Raw genomic sequence first — 13,828 nt, forward strand, 5'->3', positions numbered from 1 at the left:
GAAGAAATATTAGATTTTCAGGAACCTGTTCATTCTTCCCTGATATTCCTAATCAGAAAAATAATTCTATAGAAAGGTGAACACCGTTAAGTCTTCCAAAATTATGAGAAGAAAGTTACAATAATAAGGAAGCTCTTTAACGGAGACACCCGATCACATATAGTACCCGAATATGGCTGTAGTTTTTTTTTTTTTCCTACACCTATAAATACAGAAAAAAGAGAGTATCTCTAAGGTACCTTTTCAATGATCTGAAGAACAGAGTTCCATTTCAGCTCCACCTAAAAGAAGAAAAAGAGAAAAAATCTGCTAGAACAAACAGTAACTGGTAAAACTTTTTACAAGTGAAGTGAGCATGCAGTCACTACAAAACTAAAATGCTTTTTAGCGAGTCCAACTTTAAAGAGTCCAACTTTAAAGACTGCAAGTACTTACCTTTTCATTACCAAGTTTTTGTCATCTTAACATATTTACTCTTACTGGACAGCGACCCAGAAGTCTCACATACTTCTTAATCCCAGTCAAGAATATACTGTCCATAAACTGACATTCATAGTCAAGCAACAATCCCAAATAACCCCCATCCGGGTCTCATCCTACTCATCCGTTATCAGTGCGCCAGTGTAAACCACTACAGTTTAAACAGAAGAGGGGCTTACCAGGTGACTCGGTGGTAAAGAATCCACCTGCCAATGCGGGAGACACGGGTTCCATCCCTGATCTGGGAGGATTCCACATGCCGTGGAGCAACTAAGCCCGTGCACCACAACTATTGAGCCTGTGGCTCTCGAGCCCGGCAGCCACACTACTGGGCCCGTGTACCACAACTACTGAAGCCCAAGTCCCTGAGAGCCTGTGCTCCTCAACAAGGGAAGCCGCTGCGGTGACAAGCCTGCACACCACAACTAGAGTAGCCCCCACTCGCCGCAACTAGAGAAAAGCCCGTGCAGCAATGAAGACCCAAAGGTACAGAACAGTAATACCTCAGTAAGATCATCCAGAATAGCTTTTCTTTCCACATTACTGTCACAGCAACAGAGGGCACTGTACAGAATGTCCACCAAGAAACAGGCATCCTTCCTTTGATCTTCATTTAGCCAACCTATTATTTTCTGGTATAAAAATTGTACCGCGGGATTTTTTTGTACAAGTCTGCCTATCTCAAGAGGCTTGTCTTTGACAGTGCTCTGCTTCTCATCGCCTAGCAGCACTTCAAACACTCGGCGTGAGGAAAATGAGCTGAGCAGGGTGGAAAGAAACCTGAGATGTTGCTCCGACTTTTGTTCATTGACGTAATTAATGCTCATCTCTGCCAGTTTACAGACTAAGTCTTCCAAAGGTTTTTTCCTCAGTGGGGATATAAGGTTGGAGCAACTCGCAGAGACAGAAGGTTCAGCCATTAACTCAGAGCCTTCACTGTTCTCTCCCTGTGAGGAGACACATTTTTCATTCTCCTTATTATTTTCAGGCACCTCATCAGCAAATCTAACCTTACCAACCGTTTTTTTATTTAACTTCAAGGAGCTCTTCGGCTTTTGAAGGACCTGCAGTAGGTTAGAAACACCCAAAACTGACTTAACATCGGCTTCTGGCTCGTTGATTTTCTCAACACAGATCTCTGATAGTCTTTCCCAGAAATTCAGCAGCACTTTCTCCAAGCTGTGGGCTGTTTTCTCATCTTTTTCCAAATCGGCTCTGGCTTCCCAGGAACTTAAAGTGTCTGCCAAATGGTTAAATAGCTGCCCATCTTGCAACCTTGGGTCTTTGAGAACTGCATCAATAAAAGGAATCAACTGAAAGAGGAGGCAGAAATATAAAAGTTCACTTTTCAGGAGAAATAAAATTTGAACCTTATTTGTAAAGCATTATAAATTTCTTATTTAATAACTGAAAAACATGATTTTCCCCCCAAACTCTGAAAAGAATTAAGTTGAACTGGAAAATCACTTTCACATCATTCAAAGAGCCTAATGATTTCACTATTTCTCCCCTGAATTACTTTCTATGATATAACTGACTAAGATTATTGGTCATCAATAAGTAGTACAGTTTTTTTTGTATCTTCTGAACTTACTCAAGTGTTTTGCTTTTTTCTAAACCAATATGAAAGAAATATAGGACCCACAGAATTCAGAATGCCTTCTCTTAAATTACAAAGATAAGGAAAATTAAATATCTGAGATCAACTAGACTCTGGGCTTCTATAATCACAGTAATTAATTTCCTGCCTTAAGGAACCTTATTCCAGAACCTGCTCTTATCACTAGTCCTAAAAGCTAAGCACAATCATTCACAAAAGGATAGATGTACTACATATTTTAGAAGGAACAAGATGATTACTATATAATTTAAACTAAAACACAAAAGACTGAAAATCACATCTTCTAAATTGTTTTGCATTTCAATGCTCTAAAACAGGGTTTGCACAATCAGAGAATAACTAGCCCTTAGACATTATGGTATTATGCTAGTAACTAATAATACAGAAATTTTTATTTATCTGGTCAGTAATACACATTACTATATAAAAATTTGCAAATCATAAAAATGAAATCTTTACAAGGAAGGCTAATTAATAAAAATGACAGAAACACAAGGAGCTTGATTCTTTACACGTAGTGTGCAAAGGCACTGATGAGTTTTACAATATAAATACCTGATCATTGACAAGCATCTCTTCTATCTCTTCCTCCCCTAAGTTTTGTTGCATTATAAAACGTAAGCATTCAAAAAAAGCAGATATCACTGCTGAGCACTCTGAAAAGCTGGTTTTGGTTCTTTCTGTTGATAGCCTAAGAAATAATAAGTACATGTGGCTTATTCTTTCATGAAAAAGAAAACAAGCAATTCAAAAACACCAAAATAAAGACATCAAAAATGATTTCCAAAAAATAAAATTCTTAAATGAAAAACTAACGCCAACCAACCAAAATACAGCCCAATTAGAATATAAACTTGAAGAACTATGAAAAAAAGCATATTTTCACAAATGGGTCAACAGAAGATAACATTTATTTTCTATTCATGAACCAATCCACCTGCAAATCTCTAAGAGAAGACTTAACCAAATAAAGATAGTAGTGTTGTGAAAAAAAAATTTTAATCATTAATAAAACTGGGTATCTTTTACTAAGTTCAACAAATACACTGAAATGACATTTTAAGTGTGAGTTTAAAGAGCTATTATATTTACGTTAACGGAAAACATCACTGGTTGATTTTCTGCATTTGGGCATTTGTATTTATCAGTATACAAAAAAATGGGTCATTGAAAAAGAGCCTATTTCCATCTAAAGGGTCTTACAATACTTTAGCTTACTTTCTATTATAGTCTATCACTGAAGACTTGAAAGTATCACAGAAAAGAATTCCAATTTTAATTGTCAGCGAGAAAACTTTAGAAGTGTTTAATAAACAGTAAAACCATTTGAGGAAATTTAAATATGACAATAATTACGTCATTCCTTCCATTTATAAAAATAAGAAAAAAAATTTATTTGGCTTTAAAGGTCAAGAATTTGAATTCCTGGGGCTTCCCTGGTGTCTCAGTGGTAAAGAATCTGCCTGCCAATGCAGGAGACACAAGTTTGATCCCTGATCTGGGAAGATCCCACATGTCGCAGAGCAACTAGCTTGTACACCGCAACTACTGAGCCTACATACTACAACTACTGAAGCTGGTGCTCCCTAGAGCCCACGCTCCGCAAGGAGAGAAGCCACTGCAATAAGAAACCCATGCACCACAACTAGAGAGTAGCCCCCACAACTAGAGAGAAGCCCAAGCAGCAATGAAGACCCAGCACTGCCAAAACTAAATAAATAAATAAAATTATTTAAAAAAACCCAAACACTAAAATTCCTTACCCTGCAACTAGGGAGGTGAGAAAATTCTTGAAGAAATCCAACTTTGGATGTGTAATGGACTGAGGGAGTTTGCTGATGAAGGGCAGAAGATAAGGATATATGACAGTAGCCAGGCCCCGACCTCCTTCACGAACCACAGCTGACAGCTTGGGAAACACACTTTTTTTTGCATTTACATGAAGCCAACAGTCCTTACCAAAAAAAGAAAAAAAAGATTATAATAGTAATTAGAGATCATAAACATACATTTCCCAATCAAGAGAAAAGGCATAGAGACTTTCAAAAATAAAATTCAAGTATTTTACCTAAAGGGAGTAAAAAAATCTCTCACTGCCACTAAAAACTAAAAGTTTGAAATTATAAGAAATTTATTACATATGGTAACCATGTATTCAACATGCTTCTAGGACAATATTGATCAAAAATAATTATTTAACTTGAAAGATTCCTAAAAAAAACTGCTTTCTAAACAAGTTAAAAAAAAAAAAAAGCTGCTTTCTAAAAGTGACAGCAATTATTGTTGTTTAGTCGCTAAGTTGTGTCCGACTCTTGCAACCCCATGGACTGTAACACAACAGGCTGCCCTGTCCTTCACTATCTCCTGGAGTCTTAATGTAAGATTCAGATATGTTGACTTCGTTAAGCCGTATAAGAATTGATACTGACTAAACTGAAAGTAAAATAAAAACTCTATTTTATTTTATAGTCAGTTTAAGATTTATACCAAGTTTTGGATTAAAGTACTTGATGTCCAAGAAAGCATTTTTCTAGCAAGTTTTAAAAATTACAAACCGATAGGCTCTCTCGCATGGTATGTAAGGCTTCTAAAATACAATTAAGGGAACTTCCCTGGTGGTCCAGTGGCTAAGACTCTATGCTCCCAATGCAGAGGACCCAGGGTGCCATCCCTGGTGAGGGGACTAGATCCCACAAGATGCAACTAAGAGTTCGCATGCCTCAACTCAAGATCCCAACTAAAAGACCTCCCATGCTGCAACTAAAGATCCTGCATGCACAACAAAGATCCAAGATCCTGCATGCTGCAACCAAGACCCATTGCAGCCAAGTAACTATATTAAAAAAAAAAAAAAAATACAATTAAGAAGACAAGTATTCCCAAATATACTAAACATACCTCTCTTACTTACCTCAACAGTTGTAAGTGTATAAAGTACAGCTTCCCAGAGAGCAGGGCATACAACGGGATCACTGTCATCGATGCTAAGAAGAACGGACGGGCTCACTTTGGATGCTTCATCTTTCATCAACTGTGGAATACGCTGGCACAAAGCAGAAACTAACTCAAAATAGGCTGAGCGGATCTGAAAGAAAAAGTGGAAGGCTGAATAGAAGTCTAGAAAAGATGTGATAAAAAATTTTTTATTTATGGTAATGGCAGGTAGGTTATTCATACCAACCTTCCATAAATAAAACTAAAAGGGTTAGAAAAAACTTTTTAAGAATCTTAACAACATTAAAAAACCTTAAGAACACCACATGGCTGAAAAGACGTTAGGATTTACAAGCCAAAAGTGAAGGCACAAAGAACTCAACTTTCTATTTCTTTGGCTCAAGCAAATAGAAATCTTCTCCAGTCTCAGAAGCCTTCATCTGGGGACTCAAATTATTCCTACAAATATACCAGTCAGCACAAAGTCAATACAGCCAAACAAAAAATAGGATACTATGGGCCACTATGAGCAGGAACAAAAGATAACACAGAGATCTGAGACCTTTAAGTTTACAATTATCTGTCAGTTACAAACTTCACACTAACAATCTGTGTTACATTTAAAGAAACAAAAGTTTAAAGAAATCTGAAGGGAAAAGGATCTTAGAAAAAGCACAGCAGATCTGGAAAAGAACCAAGTACAATTTCTAAACTAAAAGTAAATATACAAATAAGAGCACAGTTCACAGTTTAAGAGCATCATGCTACCACCACTTCTATTCAACATAGTACTGAGGACACAAGAAACACAGAGGAAAAAAGGGGGCAGGGGGAAGAACTAGAAAGTAACCCGAGTTACCATCTATAATCGTAGCAAAATAATAGGCTATAAAAATATTAAAAAAAAGAATTTAAAGGCAAACTATAAAACTAACTGGAGTTTGGAAGAGTTGGTGGATACAAAATTAACAAAAGCACAGCACTGTGCAACAAAAGCACAGCAATTCCTACACAACAGTAGAAACAAAACAGAATATGGAATTAAAAAAAATTCACAATAGTAACAAAAACCACATTCAGTATGGTGCATATTATAAAATATTATCCCAGGATGGCAAGGGCCTTATATAGCCTAAAGAATTCTGAAAAAGAAGAACAAAGTTGGAGGATGTCAAGACTTACCATAAAGCAATAATAAGAGTTTGGTGCTGGCATAAAGACAGGCCTAAGATGTAATGGGAAAAGAGCCCCAGATTAAAATCCCACACGTATGTTCAACTGAATTTTGTCAAAGAAGTCAGGGCTGGGGTGGGAGAAGGCAGGAAGTTAGTAGTCTTTCAACAAATAGATACCTATACAAAAATAAATTTGACTCTCACCTTTCTGCCTACACAAAAATTAACTCTATATGGACCTAAACTATAAAACATCTAGAATAAAATATTAAAAAATCTTTGTAACTTTCAAGTAGGCAAAGATTCCTTAGATAAGACATCAAAAGTATGAAGTGTAAAAGAAAAAAAAAAATTGAAAAAAGGGACTTCAAAATCATCTACTCTACAAAAACCATGAAAAAAGTGAAAAGGCAAGCTATAAACTAGAAGAAAACATTCATGATGTTTTATCTGACATAATATTTGTATACGGGATAAATAAAGCACATTCATAACTCAAAAATAAAGACCAAAAACCGGACTTAAAAATAGGCAAAAAAATATGGAATAGTGAGATTGATACATTGATCTTCCTGCAAAGAACAACTACAGACTCTGTGAACCAGACCCAAAAAACTATCTGAGGTCTCCGAAGACTGAAATATACATTTTGGAGGAGGTGACATTACTTGGAGGAAGCAGTCCACACATACTGAGTTCCCATTTTGTTCAGCTTTGCCCTGAAGGTGGCTACAGTCACCACCACAGAGGCACAGGGGCAGCTACAGTTGCAAAAGAAAGCCTGAATCCTTCTGCGTGGGGGAACTGAAGGAACTAGGAAAAGGAGCCCAGGGTAACCGAGGCTGCAAGAGAGCGGCAGGGAACTCCAGAGAGAAGACAACCTCCTCGTTCTGTGTTTCAACAGCCTAAATCTACAGCTGACATTTGAACCATGCCCACTGCAGGCATGAGTTTGCTGCTTGAGTCTAACCAAGCTGATTGTCCACTAACACAAACCCATCAACACCCTTTGGAGCAATGTAAAATAATTCTGTCTCCAAAACATAATATTCCAGGTTACAATCTAAATATTTATGTCCAGGATAAAATCTAACATCACTCAACATACAAAAGCCAAGAAAATGTGATTCCCATCTCAAAGGATAAGATAATTAACTGATGCCAATCCTAAGATGATCCAGATGTTATTATCAGACATGGACTTTAAAGAAGCTATTATAACTGTACTCAGTAAGGTAAAGAAAACTATAACAATGAATAGAAAAACACGAGATAAACGTCATTATACATCTGTCCAAGCCTACAGAACATACAGCATCAACATGAACCCTAATGTAAATTATAGACTCTGGATAATAATGATGTTTCAATGTAGGTTCATCAATTGTGGAAAAAAAAAAGGTATCATTCTGGTAAAGGGATGTTGATAAACGGGGGAAACTATGTATGTGAGGGGCAGGAGGTATATTTGAAATATCTGCACTTTTCCCTCAATTTTGCTGTGAACCTAAAACTGCTCTTTAAAAAGTAGAAAATTTCATCAAAGAAACAGAATATACAAAAATCAAATAGAAATTTTAGGTATAAAAGATACTACATATTAAATTTAAAATGAGCAAAAAGGTTAAAGAGACACCTCAAAAAGAAAAAAAGATAGGGAATTCCCTGGCAGTCCAGTGGTAAGGACTCAACACTTTCACTGCAGGGGCCTGGGTTTGATCTCTGGTTATAGAACTAAGATTCTGCTTTCCCACTTGCCACGTGACATGGCCAAAAAAAAAAAAAAAAAAGATATACAATGGCCAATAAGCACATTAAAAGATGTTCAATACATTAGCCCTGAGGGAAATGCAAATTAAAACCACAATGAAAAGTCTCTACTCGAAAGGTCAGCAAATATTTTCTTTAAAGAGCCAGAAAATAAACATTTTAAACGGTGCAAACCATACGGTCTCTGCTACTACTTCGCTCTGCCATTGCAGCATAAAGCAGCCACAAACAATACAAAAATGATTCACAAAAACAGGTCAGCTGTACCAGATTTTGATCCATGAGCTATAAGTTGCTGATCCCGAATCCCACATCTGAGAGAATGACTTAAAACAGTGGACAATATCAAAGTAAGGATATAGAACTAAAAACCTCATACACTGCTAATTAGAGTGAAAACAGTACAACCACTTTGAAATACTGATACAAGCAACAACAAAGAATGTTCAAAACATTATGCTGAGCAAAAGAAGCCAGATACAGGGAACTCCCTGTTGGCACAGTGGTTAGGACTCCAAGTGCTCACTGCCAAGGGCCCAGGTTCAATCCCTGGCCAGGGGAACTAAAATCCAACAAGCTGTGTGGCATGGCCAAAAAAACCCCCAGCCAAATACAAAGTAAGAAATAAATAATTAAAAAAAAATTTTTTTTTAAATGAGAAAGGACTTCATGAGGCAAAACCAGTGGTTTTGATTACATCGAAATTAAGATTTTTTATAAAAAAGGACACATGAAAGGTAACAGAATGGGAGATAATTTACAATGCCTGAAAGTGACAAAAGGACTAATACTGAAAATACACAAGGAACTCCCAGAGAAAAAGAAAAAGAGAATTCTAGGAGAAAAAAAGGGGAGAAAGATATGAACAAGTAGTTTATAAAGGAAACACAAACATTTCAAAAGCTTATGAAGAGATGGTAAGTTGCCAGTTAGCAGAGTAATTAAAATTAAAGACAGCTTCATTTGAGACTGATAAAAAAGTAGGAAGTTGAATGATGCCTGGTCCTGGCTACAATATAAGATACATACTAACAGTATTCATCACGTATTGCTGGTTGAGCCTAGAGTAATGCAGCCGATCAGGTGAGCACTCTGGTGCTACTTCAGAAAATTAAGCATGCATATACTCTTTGACTCAGCAATTCAAAAATTAAAGAGGATTTCAGAAAAAGAAATTCTCACACATCAGGGGATACATGAATGAAGATGCTAACTGCTGCCTTATTTGTGGGAGCAGGGAGTCCGAGGCAACCAGGGTGTCTATCACTGGGGAAGTGGAGTATAAGATGGAACAAACGCAGACTTGTGAGTACTACCCATCAGTGAGAAGCCTCGGACCAACCATACACACACAGGAATGTGATGGATTTAAACAGTTTAGTGCTTTTAGAAAAAAATTACTAAGTAAAAAGCAATAAATGAGATGAAATATAACACAGAAATCATTCATGTGAATTAAAAATACATAGGTTGGGACATGCCTACCAAAGAAAATTGGATAAACTTCATTCAGGCATGAATGCTGTGTGGGAGTTCAAAGTTAGTGAACCAACAATATATATTTAAAAAGGTGTCTTTAAACAGACAAACATAAAATAAGGTAATGTACTGACCAATTACTGAAATGTTGTGACCAGAGACTAAGGAACCCTAGGAGCAATGCTTCAGTATTCAGTGTTTGTTGCTGTCACAGAACTTAATTATCGTAAACAATGAGACTCAACTACACAAGCAAAAGTACAGATTAATCACATTTAGAATGGTCAGCTGGTAGAGGTGGAGAATGGAGAAAGACAAAAAGGAAAAAAATAAATATATTAAATGAAAGAGCTCTGCACACACACATGTAACAGTTTTAAGGTGCCATGAACAGAGGATGACCATGATTCAACTCTGCATCTGAGGTCCAAATAACTAAGTAAAAAAATGAAAATACAATTAACATTCTAGTGAGAGGCAATTCAGTCCCAGCACAAAAATGTGTTTGCAGAGTTTTAAACATAAACAATAAACATTAAACATAAATAAAAACTAACAAGATCAGGGGAGAAAAAGCAATCAGAGAAATGTCTTAACACCAAAAGTTTAAGATACCTGAGGTATACTGTGTTTTCCATACTTCCAAAACTTATTCTGTGATAAAAGAGACTTAAATTTCTCCTCCAGAGAGTCAAGCTCATTATCAGGTAACAGGCAAAGCAATTTCTTTAATGCCAATAAGGAACACGTTACGACTCGATAGAATTTAGCGTCTCTCTCTTCCTCTGGAACAGTTCTTGATGTGAAAAGAAAATAAATACACATAAAGATTGGGAATAAGACAAGCTACGTATGCAACACTTCTTTTTCAAATGTTTCATCACTGAATATCTACCAAAGTTACTTTATTTCTATATTCATTCTCCCTGTGCCAAAACCCCACACAAAATACACATACAATTTTAATTACATATTTTTTGAATAATACCAGGTTAAAGTAGATGAAAAGGAGTGGCCTGAAATAAGTGTATATGTATACATCACTCTCAGTAGCAGTGAACTGGATGTTTCTGGAGAATAAAACTGCATCTAAGACTGCTTTCCCTAGACTCTTAATAGCTTCGTTAGAACACAAGAGTAAAAGGCAAATGGAACATCTTAGTATTCTTTTAATAGAACTATTCACAGTTCTTCAATTATTTTCATCCAGGCCTTAAAATGCTTCCTGCAGTGGCTCAGACAGTAAAGCCTCCGTCTGCAATGCTGGAGACCCGGGTTCAATCCCTGGGTTGGGAAGATCCCCTGGAGAAGGAAATGGCAACCCACTCCAGTACTCTTGCCTGGAAAATCCCATGGACAGAGGAGCCTGGTAGGTTACAGTGCATGGGGTCTCAAAGAGTCGGACACGACTGAGCTACTTTCCTTACTTTACTATGACTGTCAAAAGGCAAATGTGGGAAAAAAAAATCTAAAAACATCTCTATGTAAAAGAACCAAACGTGTGAGCTCCCAGATAATTCAAATTAAATAAAGGGACAACTTGCAGGTAAAAGCACTTAAAACTGCACCTGGTAAATAATATTGCATTAAGTATCTTCATCTTTACATTCCGAATCCTTTTTCTTTTTTTAAAAAAATCCCTTTTTTCAACATCACACTGAAATTATCCTCTTGTTACCTATGAGTGCAACAGAGTTTCACTTAACCTGAGTCACACAGACACAATGCGACTTACTGTGGGTCACTGAGGGTATCAGGTGTTTCTTTGATAAGATGATCCTGTAGCACCTACAGAGGGGGATTGAGATCTTATTGAACTGTCGATGGTGAAGAGACAAGAGTATAAACTACATCTTACCTAAAAGTTCTTAATCCTCTTCCTCACAAAAGGAGCAAAACTAAAAGGTCTGAATTTCACCAATTTTTTCCCCTTACTAATTCCCAAGGTTGGCAGCTGTTAGGGTAAAGAAGGATAGGGTGCTTCTTTCAAACATCTCTAGTTTCTGCCAAGAGGAACTTCTCTCGAAATACTCTTGTCCTCTTGCTTTTTCATTCCTCTTTGCACGCAGTAGTTAAGTGAAAGGACACCCGATTAGTAAGTCTGGGACAGAATTAGGCTCTGCTTCCCTCACCCCGCTTTTTTGAGCACCTCCCTCCTCACAGGGAAGAACACACATTCTGTTCTGCTCCATCACAGAGGAAGGTCTAAGGTTCCTCTTGAAATGCAGAGTAAGGCTGCTTATTTCTGGGGTAGAGTACGAGCAAGGCCACTGCTCCAGTGTCAATTTCATCAGCAATAATAATAGCCAGCATTTACTGAGCTTTTCCACCCACCATGTATCCCATGCATTAACCAAAATTAATCCTCCCAGCAACTCAGTGAACTACCAGGGAATTCCCACTCTAACAGATGAGGCAATGGAGGCACAGAAACTTTCTCATGGTCAAACACCCCAGCTAATGGCAGAGAGGGACTGGAGCCCGATGGTATGAACCAGAGCCCATGACCTCTGAGACACTATGACATTTTAATCTCATTTGTCTTACTCCTCTCTAATAAACTGATTTTGAACTCAACAGAGTTCAAACCAATATCTGTATAGCTGTGACACAGCCAACTAAAGGTAAAAAAAATACAGGAACTAATCCACATATTCAATGATCAGTTATCCAATCATAACAAAGCCAAGAACAACAACAAAAAAACTATGAAGAGCCAAATTAATTGTCTCAAAACCCATTTTCTAAAACTCTTAAGTGTCCAAACTTATGATACTTCACTCTCATAACATTTATGCTTGATGTTTTAAATAAACCAAGGATTCCTAACTTACAGTTGGGTCAGAGAACTCCCTTTGAGAATATGATTAAAGCTACAAACCCTCATCCTAAAAAAAGAACTTTGGTACCCCAGAAAAATAAAAGAATGGAAGAACCAAGAATTTAAATGAGGAACTAGAATGCATATGTGTGCCTGTGTAGAGATACGCTGGGTGAAGAGATCAGATATGTAATAAGCGATCATGCAGAATCCTGTAGGCCAAGAGAAGCAATTTGAATTTGAAAGGGTCATGGGAACCACAGAAAGGCTGATTAATTTAAAGGTGGAAGGAAGGGAAGGAGGGAGGGAGGTAAGGAGAGAGAGGATGTTTTAAGTAGGATTATACACAGGGTGCTACAGAAATATAAGAGGACTAAACGGGAATGAATGAAAGCATGATTTTTTTTTAAACCTCATCTCTCCTCAATGGACTCACAGCTCACCTATTCTTACTTCTTGCTATAATACTAACAAGTCTGGAATTTACTTTTCCTAGTTCATATATTAGGAATGGCAAATGAGGGAAAAAATGGAAAGGACAGTATTACACACAAACTGAAAGTCACAAAAGCTATGGCCAATATGAATTTGGTAAAGGTGTTGGCCAAGTGTTGGAGAAATGTATACCTGTTAATGGGAGTATAAATTTGGATGGCCTTTTGAAGGGCAATTTATCCATATTTATAAAAATTTTACAAGTTCTTATCCTTTGACCCAACATATTGAATTACTAGAAGTTCTGGTAACTCCCATCCCTACAGGGTATGAAGAGATCTGTTCAAAAATGTTCACTGAAGCAGTGTTTGTTACCATAAAAAACTGAGGGAAAACCCCAAATGTATACTAATATGAAAGAAGTTAAATAAACTGTAGTATATAAATACAAAGGAATATCAGGATGAAATATATCTGTATACATGTATTGAATTGAAAATATGGGAGAAAAAAAGTTTAGATTTAATTTTTAGATGGATTCTTTTTTTAGTATATTACAAAGCACACACCTCAATTTTTTAGACATGGTAAGTTAGATACTAAAATAAAGAAGGAAGAACCTAAATCATTTAAGAATGGTCCAATCCGAAAAATTAATTATGTTTAAAAAGCCAAAATGGTCAATTTTGTTATACACCATTTAAAAAAGGCAATCTTCCACTGAAAATATTTTCATTTCTCATTCCTTCACAATGCTAGGTGAAAGAGGTGCCTTTGTAATATGCCTTATATCCCTTAAATACTTTAAAAAATAGATATGGAATGGCTCCTAGGACTTACACTTGTGATTTCATCCTTACAAAATGCTATGGCTTCAGGTTGCTTGCTCGGAGGGAAAGCTGCTTCAAAGGCATCTTTTGCTGCGGAGGCAGCTGGTGTGTAAGTATCACATTGAGCCATCAGCCAATAACCCATTAAACTTTTTAAATAAGGAGCCAAGTGTTTCTTTACTTTAAGGATAAGTTTTTCAAAAGCTTGCTGTGTGGCTTCTCGAACCCGGCGGTCATGATCCTATTGAAAACAGAGTAAGGTTTAAAACAGCTCTAACCCATA

The 13,828-nt window shown here is 36.8% G+C and overlaps 1 protein-coding gene across 9 annotated transcripts in view; it reads right to left on the bottom strand.

Moving 5' to 3' along the window:
- Window positions 1-13,828, bottom strand: part of LTN1 (listerin E3 ubiquitin protein ligase 1) — a 56,989-nt gene that overhangs the window by 35,431 nt on the left and 7,730 nt on the right. For 7 of the 9 annotated variants that reach the window (XR_014077621.1, XR_014077622.1, XR_014077619.1 and 4 more), the window contains exons 4-11: window positions 13,556-13,786; window positions 11,195-11,247; window positions 10,075-10,255; window positions 5,013-5,186; window positions 3,865-4,055; window positions 2,657-2,792; window positions 984-1,793; window positions 240-281 (exon numbers count right to left, since the gene is read on the bottom strand). Coding sequence is in view for 5 of the 9 variants with exons in the window: in XM_081572779.1 (XP_081428905.1) it covers window positions 240-281; window positions 984-1,793; window positions 2,657-2,792; window positions 3,865-4,055; window positions 5,013-5,186; window positions 10,075-10,255; window positions 11,195-11,247; window positions 13,556-13,786 (1,818 nt within the window). In the remaining 4 variants the exon portion in view is untranslated. The remainder of the gene's footprint in view (window positions 1-239; window positions 282-983; window positions 1,794-2,656; window positions 2,793-3,864; window positions 4,056-5,012; window positions 5,187-10,074; window positions 10,256-11,194; window positions 11,248-13,555; window positions 13,787-13,828) is intronic. The other 2 variants (XM_081572782.1, XM_081572780.1) reach the window with 2 other exon arrangements.

The sequence above is a fragment of the Giraffa tippelskirchi genome, chromosome 2 (assembly GCF_054371585.1).
Source record: "Giraffa tippelskirchi isolate mGirTip1 chromosome 2, T2T-mGirTip1v1.2.pri, whole genome shotgun sequence".
NCBI classification, from domain to species: Eukaryota; Metazoa; Chordata; class Mammalia; order Artiodactyla; family Giraffidae; genus Giraffa; species Giraffa tippelskirchi.